At 46.0% G+C, this 20,874-nt stretch overlaps 1 protein-coding gene and 2 non-coding genes across 3 annotated transcripts; 2 read left to right on the forward strand and 1 right to left on the reverse strand.

Moving 5' to 3' along the window:
• Nucleotides 1-689: 689 nt before the first annotated feature.
• PRSS16 (serine protease 16) lies at nt 690-10,056 on the reverse strand. Its single transcript, XM_037844737.1, has 12 exons — nt 9,987-10,056; nt 9,752-9,912; nt 7,951-8,050; nt 7,679-7,808; nt 5,961-6,084; nt 5,596-5,673; nt 5,469-5,516; nt 4,814-5,104; nt 3,992-4,133; nt 1,270-1,449; nt 1,045-1,190; nt 690-955 (listed from the first exon to the last, which is right to left on the reverse strand). Exons 1-12 carry the CDS (start codon nt 10,054-10,056, stop codon nt 887-889), a joined length of 1,539 nt encoding a protein of 512 aa, XP_037700665.1. The 3' UTR covers nt 690-886.
• Nucleotides 10,057-15,326: 5,270 nt separating this feature from the next.
• Nucleotides 15,327-15,400, forward strand: TRNAI-AAU. The gene has a single exon. It is a non-coding gene; the product is annotated as a tRNA-Ile (tRNA).
• Nucleotides 15,401-18,809: 3,409 nt separating this feature from the next.
• TRNAL-UAA lies at nt 18,810-18,892 on the forward strand. The gene has a single exon. It is a non-coding gene; the product is annotated as a tRNA-Leu (tRNA).
• Nucleotides 18,893-20,874: the final 1,982 nt, after the last annotated feature.

Genomic DNA, 20,874 nt, shown 5'->3' on the forward strand with positions numbered 1-20,874 from the left:
TTTCAGCCACATGGCAATGCACATGGCAGCCGCCTCTCTTGGCTTCTTTCTTCAGCTGACTTTAACTCTGCCCATAAAAGACTCCAGTAATCCAGATGAAAGCCCAACCTGATTCTGTGGGGCCACACATTAACTGAAGTAACATCTTGAAGAAATCTTACTTAGAACGGGTCCATACCCCCCAGAATGCAAATCAGGATCAGGACCCATGCCTAAACTGGAATACACAATTCAGTCTACCATAGTGGTGGAGATAGCCAGGGGCAGAGCAAGAGAGAGGAGGGGAGGAGAGAGAAGAGGAGAGAATAAGAGAGATAAAGACACCGATTGAGAGACAGGGACAGAGCCGTACACTGGGAGACAGGAATAGAGAGATTAAGACATATACACACAGATAGAGTGAGAGAGAAATTGAGAGAGACCAATAGAGGCAGAGATAAGATATGGGGGAAGCAACTGATGGAGAGGGACACAATAAGGGAAATAGTGAGAAGTAGAGAAAGGGTCAGGGTTTGAGGTCCAAAAAGGGAGAGACACAAGGGGCCCAGACCAAGAGCTGAAATGGCAGCACTTGAGATGGAATCTGATTAGCAGAGAGATGGCACCAGCATGAGGAGATACATTTCTTTGACATTTGTCATTCAACATTCAAAATACCAGCATTCACAATAAGAATAATCATCCACTTATATTTACAGAATTCTTTGTATATAACAAAGCATTGGGAGTGGGGATGTTTGCAGACATAAGTCCAGCTGTATGCAGAACAGGTACTGATACCCAATTCTTTGGAATTTTTTCTTCCAAATAAGCTGCTTCCTTCTCCCAATGAATGAATATGTCCAGGACTGAGGTGGCCACACAAGGAGTGGTGAGGGCATGGGACTCAGATCCCATCCTTGACCTGGTTCTCCTTTGCCAGCCTGAGCCAGGTCTGCAGCTGCTGGAAGATCTTCTGTAGGAAGAGAGGGAGAATATTCAGTCAGACCCCAGCACCAGGAAGAGAACAGGGGCATGAAAATTACCCAGAACTTTTACTCTCACCTGGCGCCCTAGGCGGAGGCTTGGAGAGTCTGAGGGCCTCTCAGGTGCCATATCTAAGCAGTGGGAGGCACTGGGGATGAGAAGGGCTGACTCTGAGGGTCCCAAGGCCTGTGTGACACTTAGCACATGCCAAGGGTCTGTATCCCCTGGAAAGAAAGGAGAGGATGATGTGTTGAGCTGGGGCTGGCTGGCTGCTTGGGAGCCAAGTTCTAGTGGCATGCTTACCATTAACGAACAGCACTTGGGTGGCTTCAAGGATCTGGCCACCATAGTAGGAGTTCGTCTGGGCCACGGCCCGGACTATAGATGAGGCTGAGAGCCCAAACACCTGCTCACACAGGTCTAGCTGGGAGGGCAGTGCTGGGATCTGGGAGAAAGGGCATCCAGGGTCCTCACAGGTGACATCTGTAGAGGGAGATATCTACAAGCATGTGGAAATATGGCCAGCTCTCCCCCATCCCCACACTCATTTAATAATCATTTACAGAGCTCTCCCCAGTGAGGCCAGGACAGCCAGACCCTCCTGGCAATGAGCTCACAGGCCAGTGAGAGAGACCAACACACTCCAGACAGTTACAGCCCAGAGTCATCAGGGCTGTGATGGGGAAAGGTCATGGGACAGGGATCCAAGAGGGAGAATAAGGGGCTTGAGGAGGGCATCCTACAAAGGATAAGACTTTAAGAAATTAGTTGGTGTGAGCCAACCAAAGAGAGAGACGAGAAAGAGCAAAATATATAGAGGGAACAGTATGTGCAAATGTCTGGAGGTGAGATGGAGCCTGGAGTCCTTAAAGCACAAATCAGACCATGTCTTCTCGTCTGCTTAAAATCCATAGCTCCATAATGCTTTCAAAGTAAAGCCAAACTCCTTAGCCACCTAGTCATTCATTAGTTCATCCTTCACCTTTGATTGAGCACCTACTACGTGGTCAGCTATATACTGGGCAATCTTGGGCAGAGAGCAGCAACCAAGACAGCTGCAGGCTCTGCTGTCACAGGACTTAGGGTCCAGAGGGGGAGAGAGGTAATAAAGAATGTATGATGACAGCTTGTGGAAAGTGCTAAGGAGAAGAACCTGGAGCTACTGGAGAGTGTGTGTGTGTGTGTGTGTGTGTGTGTGTGTGTGTGTGTGTGCGGGTGTGTGTGTGATTTAGTGTAAGAGATCAGGGAAGGCTTTCTGAGAGGGGGACATCTTGTGTTGAGACTTGAACATAAGTAAACTGCATCAAGAAGAGAGATGAGTAATCCAAGCAAAGGGAACAGCATGTGCAAAGTCCCTGAAGTATTAAGAAGAATGGCTTATTAAAGGGTCTAAATATGTAAAGCCTTGTAATAATAATAATAATAACAAGAACTTTATGGGGCAATATTCTTAGCATGTTATATATATTACCTCCTTTAATCCTCAAAATAATCCTATAAGACAAGCACTGTTATTATCCTCATTTTACAGATATAGAAACTGAGTCACAGAGAGGTTAAGTCACTTGCCCAAGTGTGGGAGCCCAGGGCCCAAGCCTTTCGCTAGGATTCTGTGAAATTCAAGCACACTCAAGCAGCCTGTGTGAACTAAGGCAGTTAGTCGAAGTTTAACTGAACTCTGTAAGAAAAAAATGTACAGATGGTTAATGTATACAAGAAAACAGACCCTTTCCGTGTAGGATGTTAATCTACAGCCTGCATGTTCTGGTACTGTTATCTACAAGGCAACCTATAATTTTCTCCCCAGTGCACTTTGATGTTAATCAATCCTCTTCCCTATCATGAGACTCCTTGCTATACCCATGTTCTCATACTCAATGGAATGTCTTTGTCTCAGGCCCCTATAATTGGCCTTGTTGATTCCCGCTTAATCGCGGAGTACTACTTCTGCAGTCTGAACCACCATCTTCGGTGCTGTTTGATTTCTCCTGTACATAAGTTCCCCCAATAAAGCTCATGTCTCAGTTTGTGCCTGGTGTTTTCTTTGGTGTTTTGGCTGGACACACTCCTGCGGGGCAGGACACCAAGTTAGTCCAAAGTTACATGACTAAGAAATGGAGCTGGAATTTGAAACTTTAAACCACCATCCTCACTGCCTCTAAAGGAAATGGTAAGGATTTTTAACTTTACTCTAGGTTAGAGTGGCCAGATTTAGCAAATAAAAATAAATGAAAATAAAAGATGGCCAGTTCAATTTGAATTTCAGATAAACAACAACAAAGAAAAACATTTTTAGTATAAGTATGCCCCATGCAATAGTTGAGGCATATTTACATAAAATATTTATTATCAGAAATCCAAATTTAACTGGGTGTCTTGTATTTTATCTGGCAGCTCTACCCTGAGGTCACTAAGGAACCATGGAAGGGTTTTGAGCAGAGGAGAGATAAGGTCATATTTAGAAATATCTCTTTGGATGCTTGTGGAAGGTGGATTGGAGGGGTGAAGTGAAGGCATGGAGAGCAGGGAGGAAGCTGGGGCTGGGATCCAGGTAGGAGAGGCTGGGGATCTAGGCAGGAGAGGCCTCTAGCATAGTGGCTATGGGAATAGAAAGGTGGATGGGTAGACCAGAAACTTACTCTGTATGCAGAATGGGCATGATTCAGTGATGGGCAGAATATGGGGTTATGGGAAGGAGACACCCAAAACAATGCCCAGGTTTCCAGGCTGGTGATGGGGGGGGGGGCATCTCTGGGATGGGGACAGAGAGAGAAGAGTAGGTTGAAGGGGAGATGAATGTTGAAGCCTAAACGGGTAGCTGAAGAGTTGTGGGAAGGCTGAGCACAAGAACACACTAGTGTGTCTATCTACTCTCCAGCCCTACACCTGCAGGTTACACAAGGCCCAGGAGTCAGGCTGATTGCCCTATGAAAATGAAAATGAGTCTAGACCATCTGTGAGATGACTCTTTGGGGCACAGCACATGATGCACTTTTTGGGGGTGGGGGGTGGGGTGGTCACTTACAGAAGCCAAACTCAGTACATGTCTGGTACAACCACTGCCGGTCACCCACGCCAGACACTGAAGGTTCGGTATTTCTCAGCTGTGCCACTGTCTCTGCTCGGGAAAAGCTTAAACACCTCTGGCCCAGGCTGTGCATGACAATCTAGGGACAAAATACACACATACTTACATACATACACCCCACCCCCTACCCCCAGCAGGTCAGGGCCTGGAGGCCTGGGTCCTCACAAAAGTCAGAAGTCAGAAGGGTGGGTTCCTTGGTTCTCTTGGGAGTCAGAAATCAAGGTACTAGATGACTGGGACCCCATGACTTGTGAGACCTAAGGCGAGTGACAGTCTCCAGGACCACAGTTTCTTCATCTGTGTGTGGGGATAATAATAGAGTCTATATCCTAGAATTACTGTGAGACGTCAGTGAAGTCTGGAAAAGTGACAGCTGTATTACAGCCCTGAATTCCAAGACTAGATGCTAAGCGAACTCTGTCCCCAGGGCTACATTTTTCATTCATTCTATAAATATTAATTGTGCACTTGCTATGTTGCAGGCACTGCTGCAGACCCAGAGAAGAAGAGAGAATAAGGCCAAACGGAAAATAATCATAGTGCTAACTCTTGCATACAGCATGCCAGTCTTTCTGCTGAGCACCGTACACGTCCTACCTAATTTCACCTTCTCGCTGGCCCTTGTGTGGTGTCATCCCCTTTTGCAAATGAGAAAACTGAGGCTCAGAGACGGCTCTCGCTTGCCCAAGGTCACACAGCAGAGGTGGAGCAGGAATTCTCGTCTGCTGGCTCCTCCCGAGCGCGCCCAGGGATCCTCACCTGCGCAGCCCGACGAAGCCCGTGGTAGGGCGCAAGCCGGCTGTGGTTGGTCGGCTCCGCTAGCAGGAGTCCGCAGAGCTGCCGCACACTCAGTGGCGCCCCCGCCTGCCCATCGTACTGCACTGCGCCTCCCACCACGGCCTGCAGCACCCCCAGCAGCTCCGCCTGGTCCTCGACACGGCCCAGAGGCCCGCACGCGCCCAGCTGGGCCCGTAATTCTGCCAGTGCCGCCGGGCCCGAGAGCAACCGCCGCTCCACCTCCGCGAAGGCTGCGGACGCCACCGCCCGGCACTGCGGAAAGCGACAGGCGGGGTCGGCGAAGATCTGGGCCGGGCTTCTGCCGGCTGGAGTCTCCCGCGGCGCCTTTCCCTTTCCAGGATCCGCGCCTCCTTGGACTTCCCACTTTCACTGAGCCCTGACTCCACCCAAGGGCCCAGAGAACCCCAATCTCTCCTGAGGCCGAGCTCTTATCTGGCTGCTCCCTCGCAGACCCCGCCCTCCTCGCAGGCCCCGCCCATTCCCAGATCCCACCTTCCAAGACCCGCCCATCCGCCGGGGCTCGCCCTCTCGCAGGTCCCTCCCCTTTCCCGGCCCTCCTGCTTCCAAGGCCTCCTGAAGGCCCCCTACCCTCCTTAGACTAGTCCCCAACTCCTACCTCCGGGGACCCGCCAATTGCCGTGTTCGTGAGGCTTCTGGACACCACCTGTGTTCGGACCGCGGGAGAAGGTATCAGGGAACGAAGACTACTGAAGCCCTCCTCCTCCCGCACCTGCCATCCTTACCTCATTATACTCGGAAAAGTCCAGCACAGCTCGCACCGGGGCGGAGGAAGCGACGGAAGCGAAAATGAGGTGGGGAAACTGAGGAAGAAGAAGTCGTCAGCCCATGAGCTGGGGGACTGGGACCCCCTCCCCCTCCTCCCACTCCACTATGCTCTCTGGCACCCTGGGATGGAATCCGGATTGTATTGCTTACTCGTAATCTCCCGCAAGCCCTTACCCTACGTGCCGGCTTCTTGGGAAGACAACATATTGGAAGTTTTTCGGGGGGAGAGGGCTCATAGGGGAACGATATTTCTAGTATCCGAGACGGGGACCCCAGAGTCCGAGTTCCCTCCCCCACACGCCTCCCAGAGGAGGCCCGTGACCTTCAGCCGGGCCCAGGCGGCCAGGGAGCCTGCATAGGAGCCTCCGAAGCAGATCCAGGGGCTGGAGGAGGAGACGTTGAAGAGGCGGGCAAGTGCGAGGCGGGCAGAGGCCACGTCGGCCAGCCTGGGATTAGAGAGGAGAGGCCTAGTCGGTCCTTTTCGCTGAGAATCTCTGAAGATTCCCCCACTGTACAGGCAGGGAAACTGGGAACTGGGACCTTGAGACATGAATGGGGGGAATCTGGCCAGAAGCCAGGGCTCTTTTCTTATGGCATATTTCTGAGGATGTCCCATGCCCACCCTACCTATATCTCCACATGTGCCTAGGCCAGAGAAAGGCTGGTCTTGCCCTCTGGAAATTTCTGCCTTCCTTCCCTTCTGGGTTAGATGGGAGAGGAAAAATCTCAGGTCAGTTAAAACAGAAACCTGACAAATATAGGGAGAGGTTGGATGCAGTCAAGGAGGGCTTCTTGGAGGAGGAGGGGTCCTAAACTGAATGGGATGGGAGGTATTGGGGGAGAGAGAAGACACAAATAGTGAGAAACGGAAAGAGATGTTGGATAGGGCTAACATTCTCTTTTCTGTCCTAAGAGCTTTCTTTCCTCCCCATTTCTGAAAGGGTTTGCAGTTAGTGCCAGTTTGAAATGGGTTTAGTGTTGTAAAAAAGATTAAGACACAAAAAGACATAAAGGCACAGACACAGATGTAAACACAGAACTGCAGACAAGAATGAAACAGAGACAGAGTCTGAGGCTGACAGATAAAGACAGCAAGCGGGAGAGGGAAAGGTAAGTGCTGTGCAGAACAATAAAGCACAGTGACAGGAAAGAAACATTGGGGGGTGTTAGGACCAGTAGGGTACACTGAAGGAGGTGGGGGAGAAACCATACAAATATGTGGTCAAAGCCTACTCCTTGCAGAGGAAAGGGTACAGTTCAAAGGCACAAGGTGTAGGAATGTGCCTCTAAGTCTGGAGAACAGCAAGGACCTCATCTGGCTGGAGCGCGGTGAGTGTGAGAGGTGGAGGTGAGCGAGTTAACTAAGGGGCCAGAGCCCACTGGACATTGCAGGGCCATAAAGACTGGACTCTGAGTGAGATGGAAACACATGAGGGTTCTGAGTGAGGGAGGGTCATGATCTATCTAGATTATGCTCTAACAGAATCGATGTTCCTACCATGTGGAGAAAAGACCAAAGACAGCAAAGGCAGAAACAGAGACTGGTGAGGAGGCTGCAGCTATAACCCAGTTAAGAGATGCTGCTGGCTTGGACCAGTGGGCCACAGAGAGACCATAGCCTACTTCAGACAGTGAGATGGAAACAGACAATACTGTAAAAGAAAGAGACAGAGAGACAGAGCACAGAGATGGGAAGAGAGAAGAGGAGTAAGACACTAGGAAAGACAGAGAAGAAAACAGGGAACCAGAAACCCAGAGCTTGACTTCAGGTCAAGCTGCTAACTGCTACCCTCTGCTGCCTCTCAAAATTGTGGCTTGTATGGAACTCAGATCTGGTTCCAAAGATTGTTCAAATGTTTGCTACATATCGAGACCTGGTGGTGGATTTAGTGTCCAATCTGAAGGACAGAGAATGAGAGACTGAAGGACAGAGGCTGAGGGACAAAGTAACTATTCGAAGTAGCATACATGGATGCAGAGATGCCAAGATTCAGACATCCTCACCCCCATGAACCCAAAGACTTTCTCTACTCCACTCACGCATGGCGGCTGGACAAGTAGCAGAGCTGAGCCATATCCAGCCCCCCAGCAGGTACACTCAGGCCATAAAATCTGTGTTCCAGGCCTACTACCAGGGCCCCCAAGACTGGGGCCAGGGCTGCAGGATGACCTGTGAAGAGTGCATGGTGGGGAGGATGTGAGCGGCGTGTAAGCTCTTGCAACTCAGGTCTCACAGCACTGCAAAATGCAGAACCCCTCCGTGGCATCCCCCAGCTTCCCCAGCCATATCTTTTCCCACCCTTGCCTCTTACCTCTCATCACTGAGCCAGGCCAGAGGCTGCCCTCACCCCCCAGATGCAGGAAGACAGGTCCATCCTGGCCAGCCCAATGTTGATCATTCACCCAGTACCGCTAAGAGGTGAGAGAGGGCAGAACAGATGGCATTGTGAGAGTCCGGCTCTAGTCCAACCCCCACATTCCAGTCTCTAATCTTTCTTTATGTGCTTAGTAGTATCTAATGGGCTTGCTTATCTATGTGTCCATTGCTTTCCTGTTTAAAGAGCACATCAGACACAGGGACATCCTGGGCAAAATTCTGAGGAAGGAAAACGTGGCATGATGCAGGAAGGGATGGGTCTGTGCACATGAACAGAGTAAGCTGGGGGATGTGGAAGAAGGATGTGGTCAGAGTAGTGCCATGGAGGGCTCTGTAGGCTCTGTTGAGGAGTTCAGATTTTATTCTGAGGACAACAGGTCCCCTGGAAAGCCTTTAAGTGGGGTTGGGGCGGGGGGTGGCGCTGCTGGGATCTGAAGGGTGGATGTGAAGGGGGTAAAGAGCTGATTTGTGTGTGAATACTGGGGGCACCTAAAAGCCCAGAACTGTGCTCTATTTATTTTTATCTCTCTCTGGGCAGCTACACTAATGAACACTAATGAACACTCAAGGGTGGGAGGACCAAGTCCTGAGGAACTGAACTCTGATGTAAGAGCCCCTGTGTGGTCTGGCACCAGCTGAACTCTCCAGCCCTCAGTTCTCTGGGATCCAGCCAATCAGGCCTCCTCTCTGTCCTTCGAACCCCAAGCAGCGTCTACTTTGGGACTTTGGACTCACTGTGCCCTCTCTTGGAAAGCTGTTCCATCAGCTATGGGAATGTCTGGCTGTTGCTTCTCAACATATGGATCATTGCTTAAACGTTACTTCTTAAAGAAACCCTCCTTGACCAAGCATTATAATGTATCCCCATTCACTCGTTTATTTCTTGTATTGTCTTTTATTTCTTGTCAGAATTATCATGGTTTAAAATGATCTGATCTTTTTATCTACAGGTATGTCTGTGGCTACAACATGAGCATGATGAGAGAGCAGTGATGAGTGACCTCATCTGACTTGGTCTTGGCTAACTGAGACCAGAACAGGACTGAGTATGGCGTAGAAGTGCAATGGATATTTGCCTAACCAGTTAATGAACTAGTACTTACTGAGAAAGATATAATTTCATATCCAAAGTAACTATTCGAAGTAGCTACAAGGAATCCCACTTTAGAGAGGAGGAACCAGTAGCTCAGAGAGATAAACACCTTTGCCTAGGGCCACCCAGCAGGCGTGTGGCATAGCTGAGGGTTTCCCGGGCCCAAGCTGCTAACTGCTACCCTCTGCTGCCTCTCAAAATTGTGGCTTGTATGGAACTCAGATCTGGTTCCAAAGATTGTTCAAATGTTTGCTACATATCGAGACCTGGTGGTGGATTTAGTGTCCAATCTGAAGGACAGAGAATGAGAGACTGAAGGACAGAGGCTGAGGGACAAAAAAGGAAAAAAAAAAAGAGTGACTGAGGAAAGGAAGGGGAAACTAAGGGGCAGGGGGTGTATCTAAGAAACACAAGGACTACACTAAAGGGCCATAAGGGGATGCTGACAGCAGACGTAGGATGATTCTGAGGAACAGAGAGATGGTATAGAGAGGTATATAAAGGGAGAAGTGAGTGAGGGAAAATGGCGTAAGCAAAAGCAGAGACTGAGGGACAGAGAAAGGGGAGATTGTGGATAGAGCAAGGAGAAGACTGATGGCCAGACTGGGAGAGGGCAGTGGACTTACCCCCCTCCTGGCCTTACCTGTAGGAATGATCTTCTGTCAGATGCATTGAAGGGGTCCAGCGGCTGCTCCAGCCAGCCCTCTTTTGGGAGAGCCCCAGCACCTGGGTCCAGGCCCAGGCCTAGGCCAGAGCTCTCCTGAAACTGCTGAATGTGCTCACGCAGGCGCCTAAGTAGGGAGACTGTGGGACACAGAGGGGAGGGAGTCAGGCAGGGCCCCTTGGAACCTCCTGCCCATCCCTCAGCCTCCTCCTACCTGAATCTGACAGCCCCCAGAGGGAAACCAGGAGCAGAGAGCCCAACCAGGGAGCAGGCCTGAAGACCATACTGTCCAGTCCTCTGTGCAAGGGCTCCAAGGGTGCTGTTCACCCCCACTTACTGGGGACCTTTATTATGTCCCCAAGGGCTGGGCTCTACATTCATCTTCTTTCATCAGGAGCTCAGATTTCTTTTCAGATGCCTCTTCCGGGCAGGTCAAGCGTCTGTGGGAACCGCTAAAGCAGGGCAGGGACGCCAGAGTCTGTGTAGAGGTCTGCTGATGCTGCACATAAATATCCAGTGTCTTTTCTCTTGGCCCCAAATTCTCCCCTCTCTGCCCCTCATTCTCCCTTCCCATTCCCACTCAGGATCCCTTTAGTGTCTCCCAGCCTCCTCTTCTCTGTCCTTTGGTCTTCCCTCTCTTCTTCTCAGATTCCCCCCCTTTTTAAACCTCTACACCGTAGTCTCCGCCTCTTTGTCCTCAGTCACTGCCTCCTTCTACCTCTGTATCTCTTCTTGGACCCTTAGTTGCCCACTTACTCTCAGTTTTCCTCTCTCTTCCCCTTCAGTCCCCCTCAGTTGCTCCAATGCTGTTTCTCCCCCCGTTTGTTTGTTCCTCATTCCCACCCACCCCCGTCATCTCTCTTTCATTCCTCTCTCCACTCCAGTCTTAGTGTCCTCAGCCTTGCCATATCTATTTTCCATTTTGTCCTTTTCTCCTCATCACCACACCCCACTCTGAACCACAATCACACCACTGTCCTCAGGCTCCTTATGGTTTGTTGAATACCCCAGGCTTGCTTCCACTGCAGAATGCTTGTACTTGTTCTCACTCTCTGGAGTGCTATTTCTCCATAAATCCACATGGCTCTCTCCCTCACCTCAGTGCGATCTTTACTCAAATGTCTTCTGTTCAGAAAGGTCTTCCATGGTTGTCTTTTTAAAAAATTGCCAAACCTGTGGCTCTCCCTCTGTTCCTCTTCCTTCTTTAGTCTTTATTCTTTTTCATAATAGTTCACTATCATATCATACATAATTTATTTATGTAGTTTATTTTCTGTCTCCCTGACTATAAGGTATACTCCATGACAGTAGGAATTTTCATCCTTTTTTGTCCATTACTAAACACCTAGTTCCCAAAATAGTTCCATAGTGGGAAATCAATAAATAATTGTTGAGTAAAAAACATCAATTAGCATTGCCAGCTGTACTTTAAAAATATATCCAAAACTTGATGACTCCTTACCACCTCCATTGCTACCACCTTCTGAGCTACCATTATCTCTGACTTGAAATATTGCAGAAGACTCTTAGCTGCTCTCCCTGCTTCTGACCACATGATCTGTTCTCCACTCAGCCAACAGAAAGATACTGTTAAACATGTTGGATCACTTCACTCCTCGGTTCAAAGCACACTTCCTGGCTCTACATCTTATAGTAAAATCTAATTTTTAAAATGGTCTTTGAACCTATACTCTGACCTCCTATTACTTAATGGTTTTGTCTTCCCCCTAGCCCCTGGGCTCATGGCTCTAGTCACACTGTGTTACTTTATAGTTGACAGGCATATCAGCCAACTTCTGCCTCAGATTCTTTACTGTCATTGGGATGCTCTTCCCCTAAATGTTTGCAAGCTTGTTTTCTCAATCATTACAGGTCTCTACTCATATTTCATCTTATCAGATTTTACCCACACCACCCATATAAAATAGCACAATCTCTGACACTCTTCGTCTCCTGAAACTACTGTTGTCGACCCATGATAGTGATTATATTTGTGTGTCTCTCCCCAACCATTTTCCAGAATGAGATTATTTTGGGAAGTAGGGCACATAATAGTGGTGAATATCTACTCTACTTACTTTTCAGGGGGTGGGTTCCAGTGTCCTATAGCAGCAGTCATTAAACCAGGGTGATCTTAACCTTGGAAACACAGTAAGCCGTGTGTGTGTATCTTGTTTGCATTGGAAATGGCTTCCAATCCCAACATAAAGAGACCGCATCCAGACCATATATATCTGTGGGAAAGTGAAGCTTAAGAAGACAACCTAATGACATAACATTAAAGGCTGTAAAAGAAATACTTGTTCCTGCATTTATTTTCCCATAAATAACAGTTGCACCAACTATTTGGAAGTTATAATCTGTTCAATGTATTTAAAAGAGTAATGCAACAGTTTCATTTAGTAAATGTCAATAATTATAATACAAAGAAAAGCAACTGCTCAATCTTATGATAAATCAGTTGTCAAAAATGAGGGGGGTTATACTTTTTTAAATTTGGGAAGTCTGTGGTTAAAGGTAAAACGACTAAACTCTTGTTAATTCTTCAGAGTTTTCTTGTATCTTGTTTGCATTGGAAACAGCTTCCAATCCCAACATAAAGAGGCCCCACCCAGACCAGAGATTCCGACACCTCCTGCGCTTGGATGCCCTGAGGTTTGTGCAGCTGCTGGGGTCCCCGAGCAGGGGCATGGCGGTCTGCAGAGCATAATCCTTTATGCCCTCAGAATGGAAATCGGAGAAACTCGAAAGTGGTTCGAAATTGAGCGCTCGCCGGTGCCTTCGTCACTCCAGAAATAGCCGGGATCCCTTCTTCCGTTCGAAATAGCTTTGGTCTGCGTGGTCCCTAACCTCAAGCTCATCTAGACGCTGAGTTCCTGGGAAATTGTCCAGGAGGAAGAGCTGTCCATCCAATATCCTTGCGAAGGCTGTAAAGCCCACACCTGTCTACAAACACTCGCACACCTGAACCTACTCTATCCCGGCTGCATCACCATCCTTGCATGTTAGGCGTCTAAAAAGAATTGCGCGCTAAATTCGTGGAACTTGTAGACCTAGGAGCTGTCAGAGGCTCAGAGAGTTAGCGCCGGGAGCGGGAGGTGCGCCCAAAGAAGAGTGAAAGACACACAGATGAAGCCCGGCTGAAAAGGAAGTCCTTCGTGTCTTCCTGGTGCAAAAGAAGCGGGAAATAGGAAGGAAAGGGAATCCTTTTTTGGCAGACAGAGATCTCCGATTAGTTATTTAAGGCATCTTCCTCCTCATCCTTGTATGTATCATCACCACCCTCCCTCAATGAGGTCAATTTATTTCTGTTGATAAAAATGTTCTGAAAGAAGAAAAATTGATGGACACATTTGACTGACATCCAGAGGGCCCTCCCGCTCGATTTCAAAGCGAAATCCTTTTCCTTTTAGGAATCTGAGAGCCCCACTTGGCAGAAAACATGCAAATTCCACTATCTATCTTCCTAAGAGAGCCAGGCCATTTCACGCAGGCAGGAATCCATGGGACGGGCGCCTTCTCTTGTTGACACTACTCAGGAACTTCCTCCCGCAAGGAACTGGGGAAGGGGAGTGGCTGGCACGCGCTGGGAGCGAGGCAGAAGTGCGGTGTCAGCGTCTCCAGGGTCAGGATGACCTGCCTTCAGGCCCGGGACCTCAGAGAGGGCAAGAATGTTCGCGCGTTGGTCGAAATATAAACACCTTTATAATATCCGGTCAAGGGAGAGAATCACCAATGCAAAATTAAGTCAAGTCTAACTCTCGAAAGTTTTTCTGCCTGCGTCGGGCAAACGTGGTAACCACAACTATAAACTTTGTCTTCAGTCTCAAATCCTCTCTACAGGACAGAGTCCCCTCTACAGGACAGTTTTTCTAGATGCCTCAGGTTCGATAATCTCTAAGCTGTCTTTTCCTTCAGGAAATTGTCACGGTGGAGGTAAATTTCTTTCGCACAAACTCTTCGTGTCTTAAAACTAACAACTAAACTCCATTACTAGAAATCCAATTTGCCTATGGATCCAATTCCTTTACAGACACAGGCAGGCCGGTGCAGGGAGAGGGAGGATTTGATTTCAAGAGACTCCTGATGCTGGCACTCTGTCTTGTCTCTGCTTCTTTGGTAACAGAAAATTATCCTTTAGGAACCTGCAGGACTGAGCTCTGGAGACCACCCGCACTTGCTATGAGGCTGCTGACGGGATGTGACCCAGTGAAGTCAGGCTGCGGGGCCAGATACTTTGGGGGAGGGAGAAGCTATGTAGAGTCTATCTCTGGGAAATCGAATATTCTTATTTTCGGCTTCACAAATTTCTAATTTTTTGGAATGTGTCTATTCAGTTTCCATCGTCCATTTGACTTACTGGAGAAAATAGTTTTCTTTTGTTTGTTCTTTTCTTCCTTTTCACCATCTTCTCTTTACCTGCGTAGCTAGAAGCGAGCTGCCTCCTTCCAGGTTCCGCCTTAAGCCCTTACTTACTTGGCGCGGACGGCGCCACACACCCTGTGCTGGGTTGAGAGTTGGTGGTTGAGCTTCCATATCGGTTGGGAGAAAAGCGTTGTGTCTCCGCTTGTCCACTAGAGTCCATTTTTCAGTAGGTGCCGGGGACAGGGAGGGCGGCTTCTCGTCTCTGAAATAATGTGAGGGTTTTGACCTCCTATTAGTAAAAGCTAGAACACAACTGCTGGCATATTGCAGGTGATGTTTGAGAGAAAGAATGTATTTGCCAGTTGACAAATTCTAGAGCCTTTATTTTTCTAAGTCCAGATCATCAGCAAAAATGACCTTCTGTACACCTTTTCCCCATTCATTAAATTATTGAGCAACCCTCCATGCTGTGCGGGCAACGGGGGTACCAGAGGAATGAAGAAGACAACAAAGCTCTTGCCTTCACGGAGAGGAAAAAAGGACAAAACAGTTAATTTGAATAAAATCGCAAAGTGGAACCGCGGACATACACACAGCAGGACGTTTCCATGGTTGCACAGAGGAGTATATTTCCCGAGTACTTATTAAGCGGCAAGGCAGTTTGGCTGGGGATTTCTTTCCTTTATGTATGGCCATGAATCCTCACGCCGCGAACCGGGACCAAATCCACCAAGCAGTTCCGGGGGGGTGAGTCAATTTCATAATCTGCCTATTCAGACCTAAAGCTAGGAACGACCAGTTTATAGTTCTGGATCCTTCTCGGGGTCTCTGGATCATTCTCGGAGGCTTCAGGAGTAAAATGAAGGAAGACTCTCTTGAATGTTTCTCTGTTTACTCCGGGCGGAATAGGCGTATTTGAAAAAGTCCTATTTTCCACTGGAGAGCAGTTTTCGCCTTTTTTTTTTTTTTCGCGGGAGTGAGGATAGGGGAAATGAAAAACATGAAAAGTGGCTTGAAGACAGATACTGTTTCGTTTAGTTAAAATTGCCTGACTAAAGTCTCCGTTGGGAAAATGAAAAAATAAATTTCCTTTAATTTTAGCGTATGACTGCTAAATTGACGTCAATGGGCTTATTACTTTAGTAACATAAAAGATGACTGTCACCCACCGCATCTTTATCCGTCGCGTGGCCGGTTAGCTCAGTTGGTTAGAGCGTGGTGCTAATAACGCCAAGGTCGCGGGTTCGATCCCCGTACGGGCCACTGGAACGGTACTTTTTGTTTAATAAATTAATTTTGCAGTCACCTCAAACCTGTACCTCCTAAAATCTGTATCAAATATCGAATTCATTTCTCTAATTCTCAGCATTGACTCCTACCGTCTTTACTCCCCTCCACCCGGTTTCGAAGGGGAAAAAAGAAAAAGAAGTAACTATTAGAACAAGTGGCATAAATCCTTAAGATAGGCAATTTTAGTAAAGAAAATGAGAGTACTGTAGTAGTTGTGCCATGGGGTTGGAGTGACAGACACTGTCCATCTGACAGCTTCCTTCTCTCTCACTTTTTTAGGGTCCAGCCTAGTTAGTCTCACGAGTTTCCTTTTTACCTGTTTGTCAACTCACCCTTCACACTGCTCTTTCCAAACTGTTGAAATGGGTAGTTCTTATTGTTAAAATAATCACAATAGGACACAATACATATATAAAATTGTCAGTTGACTTCCACTAAACTTGCTGTCCATGAGTCAGAATTCTTTATTTTTCCTGGATTCCCAGGACCTAGAAAAGAGTGCTGTACTAGCCGTATAATCGTATTTCTATATACTAATCCTATAATTAAAAAAATAAGAAAACAATTCCATTCACAATGGAATAAGAAGGAATTAAACTGTCAGGAAGAAATTTTAAAAAGACATCTGAGTTGCATACACTAAAATTTTCAAAACATTGCTGAGAGAAATTAAAGAAAATTCCGTATATAGAAAATTCTATGGAATCCACACTAAAACACCTGGAACTAACTAGTTCAGCAGTGTGCCTGGGTCCACACTACCATGTCTATTGGGAAGGTATGTCTAAGGAAAAAAATCAGGGGAAATTGTTACCTGGAGATGGAGGACAATGGGTACCTGGTTTAAGGAAGGACCTCTGAGGGCATCATGAGCCACCAAAGATAACATTCTTGGTTATTATCTTTGAGGCTTGCCCTCCTCCTTTGCAGAAAATTGGGAAATGCATACTTCATTAAAAAGAATATTTGAATTCTCTCTTAGGGAAAAAAAAATGGCATTCATGCCTTCCAGTGCAAAACAGACTGATGCTCTTAAAGGCAGTTGTGAGAAAAGCCCAAATGGAAGCTACAAAACACAAGCACTTCTGAAACATCTAGTTGTTTTGAAAAGAAACTCATCTACCTGTTTAATATGTTTCTTCCCCATCTCTGTCAATAAACACTTGCTATGATATTGTTGGTAGCATAGAAACAGTTCTAGTCCTGATCTCAATTTTATTAACATTTATTGATTTGCAGATTTGTGACTTTTGGAAATCAATAACTTCTTTAGATCTCAGTATACCATTATTTAAAAATGGAATTTTAAAGGCTTTTCAATTTAATCGTATATTCCTGTCTTAATACCATGACTTCTCTTTCTGTTTCTATCACATGATGTTAATTATATATTGCATGCTTAGTTCCACCCACTTTACACTAGTCTCTCTATCCCAACCTTTCTTTCCTCCAAGGCAATGCAGTGGTTATTAGTATTGGCTTTGGCCTCAACACACCTGGGAGTAAGTATTGACTCCACTTCTTACTACTTATTTGACTTTGGAACTGTTACTTAACTAGTTTATACCTCAATTTCTGTATCTGTAAATTGGGAGAGTTGTCCTTGTACTTTTTATGCTTGTGTGGTACAATTGACTTGACTCTCTCTTATTGTAGTTGTTTTCTGTGGTAACCAAAATAGCAGTGACCCACTTATTTATTTAGTTTTTTTTTGGTGGCTCTCAGCAGGTGTTTCACGATGTTGATAAATGAAATCTACTCCAAACCCTACTTTGGGATTGAATTTAATCTCTTGTTCCAGAAACCTTCATAGACTTTCAACCCAACACCTCCAATACTCATCTGGGGTCTTGCTTTAATGAGTTCTTAAACACCACCCCCTTACTCCCCCCTCCTCCCCCCTTTCCTCCCAACCCTGAAGTTTCTGACAGTGTCCAACTGCCTTGGTAGCTTCTATGCACTTGGCTGAGCATCTAGTGTATAGTAGGTACACAAGAAAATATGTGTTTCATTTGTGGACAGTTAAAACTCTTGCTTAAAAAATGTTTTCTTGTTAAAACCAGTGTCATAGATTCAAACTCCATGGGCGTGCATTAGGATTTTCCAAATTTACTTCAGGGGAAACTTGTCTCAACCAACCACTCTATAGCCCCAGACTTGAAGGCCACACCTCGCGAATCTGATTCAACCAGTTTGGAGTGAGAGTTTGTATTCATCAGGCAAAACAGGGTTCTTGGATGAGGAATAAAAAATTTGTACACTTCCTTTGGTGGAATGAAGTTATTGAACATGGTTCACATGGCTGAATTCTCCCCACCCCATTACTCCACCTCCTTTCCCCTGTTGTTTTCTCTCGCTTGATCCACTAAATGGCTTCTTTTGAGCATAAGTGGTCACCAAATGAGGGAGGTCAGGAAAAGGGGGTGGAGAGGGTCTGTAATTTTTTCATTATCTTCCTAATTTCTTCTCAAGGATAATTCACCCTTTCCCTGAAATCCATTGTTCTAGTTTGCTAATGCTGCCAGAATGCAAAACACCAGAGATGGATTGGCTTTTATAAAAGAGGGTTTATTTGGTTACACAGTTCCAGTTTTAAGGCCATAGAGTGTCCAAAATGTCATCAGCAATCAGATACTTTCACTGAAGGATGGCCAATGGTGTCTGGAAAACCTCCATTAGCTGGGAGGGCACGTGGCTGGCGTCTGCTCCAGGTTCTGGTTTCAAAACTTCTCTAGGCTGCAGTTCCTCAAAAATGTCACTCTTAGTTGCACTTGGGTTATTTGTCCTCTCTTAGCATCTCTGGAGCAAGAGTCTGCTTTCAACAACCATCTTCAAACTGGCTCTCATCTGCAGCTCTTGTGCTTTCTTCAAAGTGTCCCTCTTGGCTGTAGCTCCTCTTCAAAACATCACTCACAGCTGCACTGAGTTCCCTCTGTTAGGTCAACCCATTTATATGGCTCCACTGATGAAGGCCCAGCCAATGGGCTGGCCAACACTCCATGGAAATTATCCCATCAGAGTCATCGCCCACAGCTGGGTGGGGCACATTGCAAAGAAACACTCAAAGAAATCTAATCAACACTGATAACGTCTGCCCATACAAGATTACATCAAAGATAATGGCGTTTGGGGGACACAATATATCAAACTGGCACATCCATTATAGTGCTTGGCATGAGTTAATGATCAGATGATACTTGTTGAAAATAAACGTTTTTTATTAGCTTCTTTCCAAGCAGTGCTATAAAGGTTTTCTTTCTGAGTTCTTTTAAGCCTGGAACCAGTTTCGGAAGTTATAAAATTAATCACAATTTCCCATGGACTGTCAATAATCCCATTAATTATAATAGGGGAAATAATAACTGCACATTTTGCAGTTGTTACCGGGATGGCCGAGTGGTTAAGGCGTTGGACTTAAGATCCAATGGGCATATGCCCGCGTGGGTTCGAACCCCACTTCCGGTACAGTAATTCTCATCGGTCTCATCTTCACTTGAAGAGAAAGACGCTTTTTTTTGTGGAGCTGGGATCTTTGCATTACTATATGTTTATACTATGTATTAGCACCGCTCTGCCTGTTTGTCTTCAAGCGTAAAATAGTGCTTGGGTGAGCAGTATTAAATAGACACTTGAAAAAAAAAACCTTTCACGGTGCATTTAGGCTGTAGGAACCAGGGGAAAAAAAAAAAAAAGCACAGTAAAGGGACTTCAATGCTCCAGGCAATTTAGCTTCAAGAGGAAGGAAACTGTGAGCACCTTTACTCTTCTAAGGGCGGCAGAGGGAAGTGAATCCCATTGTCACCGGCCCTGTTTCGGGAAAGATGGACTCAGACTAGCCTAACTCTTCAGCAAGGGTAAATCTCTCGACGTTCCCTCCATAGACCAGCGTCAGGTAGTTAAACACATCCTAAGATACGAGGGAGACTGTCAGAGGAAAATCGTCTTTTACAGTAGAGTACTCAGTCAAGAAATTTTAGAAAATTGTCAATAAGCAAATAATAAGCTTTTCAATTTACCATGGTGAGCAGCAGCCACTTGCCCAATATTGACGATATCTAACCAATCCTGAAGAAACGGAGGTGAAAGAAAATGCTTCTCGGTATGGTTATGGTTTCCACGAAAGAAATGTTTAATCGGGTTGCAATGAGACTGTCCTTGAACAGTTAAAATTGGTGGCTGTAACCAATTGTTGTTTGGCCCCCTACTGTTCTTAGGATCTGCTCCTGCCCTTCTCCACAGTGTTATTAGGCCTTAGTGTAGTGGTTATTACTCTTGCATTACAAGTTTTATGGGGAACAGCCAAACTGTTTTCCAAAGCAGCTGAACCATTTCACATTCCTACCAGCAATGTATTAGAATTCAGGTTTCTATACATTATCACCAATATGCTTGGTATTTCCAATTGACTTTTAAATTTTTATCCATTCTAATGGGTGTGTAGTAGCATATTATTGTGGTTTTAATTTGCTAGTGGGTGTGTAGAAGCATATTATTGTGGTTTTAATTTGCATTTCCCTAAGGACTAGATGTTGAGCATCTTTTCATTTGTTTGGTTAAGTGTCTGCTCAAAGATTTGCTCAGTTTTATTTGTTTTCTTGTTATTGACTTTTTGATTCTTTGTAGATTCTAGATGCATCACAATTATTAGATATGAATTTTTGCAAATATTTCTTTCAGTGTGTAACTCGTCTTTTCATTTTCTTAATGATGACTTCTGCAGAAAAGAAATTTTTCATTTGAATAAAGTCTAATTTCAATTTGGGAGGGGGCAGTATCAAAAAAATCTTTGCTAATCCAAGGTCACAAAGATTTTGTGCCTTCCTGAGGGCACAGTCCCTCCCCGCTAGGCCTGTACAGTAGAAGGAGTTCTCTATTCTCTTGTCCTACTATGAGACTTTTTTTGTGACTACTTAGTGAAGTCTGTGAAGAGGAACTTGAAAGGTGTGCATAGCTTTGAGTATGTGAATCCCAGTGGCTCTATACTTTCCTGCTGGTCCACCCTTGGGCTTTAACAATTTATTACAAAATTCTACATTTTAGTTGGGTTTTTCTTATCCTCTTGCATGGAGGCCCTGTTTCCATGCTATGCATGAGCCAGAGGTCATGTTCTATTTCTTCTTGGAAGCACCTGTTTTTTCCTTAGATTTTAGACTATGTGGTTGCTATGAGGCCTCAGTTCTCCCATGGGTTCAAGGAAAGGCATGATTTTTAAAGATGATCTGGACTTTTCTGTTGTTAGGTTAGAAATAACCCACTTTCCAGCTTTCTAAATCCCAGGTGGAAGTTGGAAGTCATCTCTACAATTTTAATCTAAAAATAAATGATGTCTTCCTAGTCATTGCCTATTATACTAATCCTCTGTGTGTCCAGGGTAAAAAGAAATAGTCATAAGTCAGAGGTAGACCTAATTATAATAATGACATATTAAAGGCAGGCATTTGATGTCT

This window comes from Choloepus didactylus, chromosome 7 (assembly GCF_015220235.1).
Source record: "Choloepus didactylus isolate mChoDid1 chromosome 7, mChoDid1.pri, whole genome shotgun sequence".
Lineage (NCBI taxonomy): Eukaryota > Metazoa > Chordata > Mammalia > Pilosa > Megalonychidae > Choloepus > Choloepus didactylus.

Bases quoted from the DNA above. Each gene is read 5' to 3' on its own strand.
- PRSS16 (XM_037844737.1), bottom strand. From the start codon at position 10,056: ATGGTCTTCAGGCCTGCTCCCTGGTTGGGCTCTCTGCTCCTGGTTTCC. The intron at 8,051-9,751 runs GTAAGGCCAGGA...CTCACCTCTTAG, and splicing joins ACAGAAGATCATTCCTACAG to CGGTACTGGGTGAATGATCA. The intron at 7,809-7,950 runs GTAAGAGGCAAG...CACTCTTCACAG, and splicing joins GCCTGGCTCAGTGATGAGAG to GTCATCCTGCAGCCCTGGCC.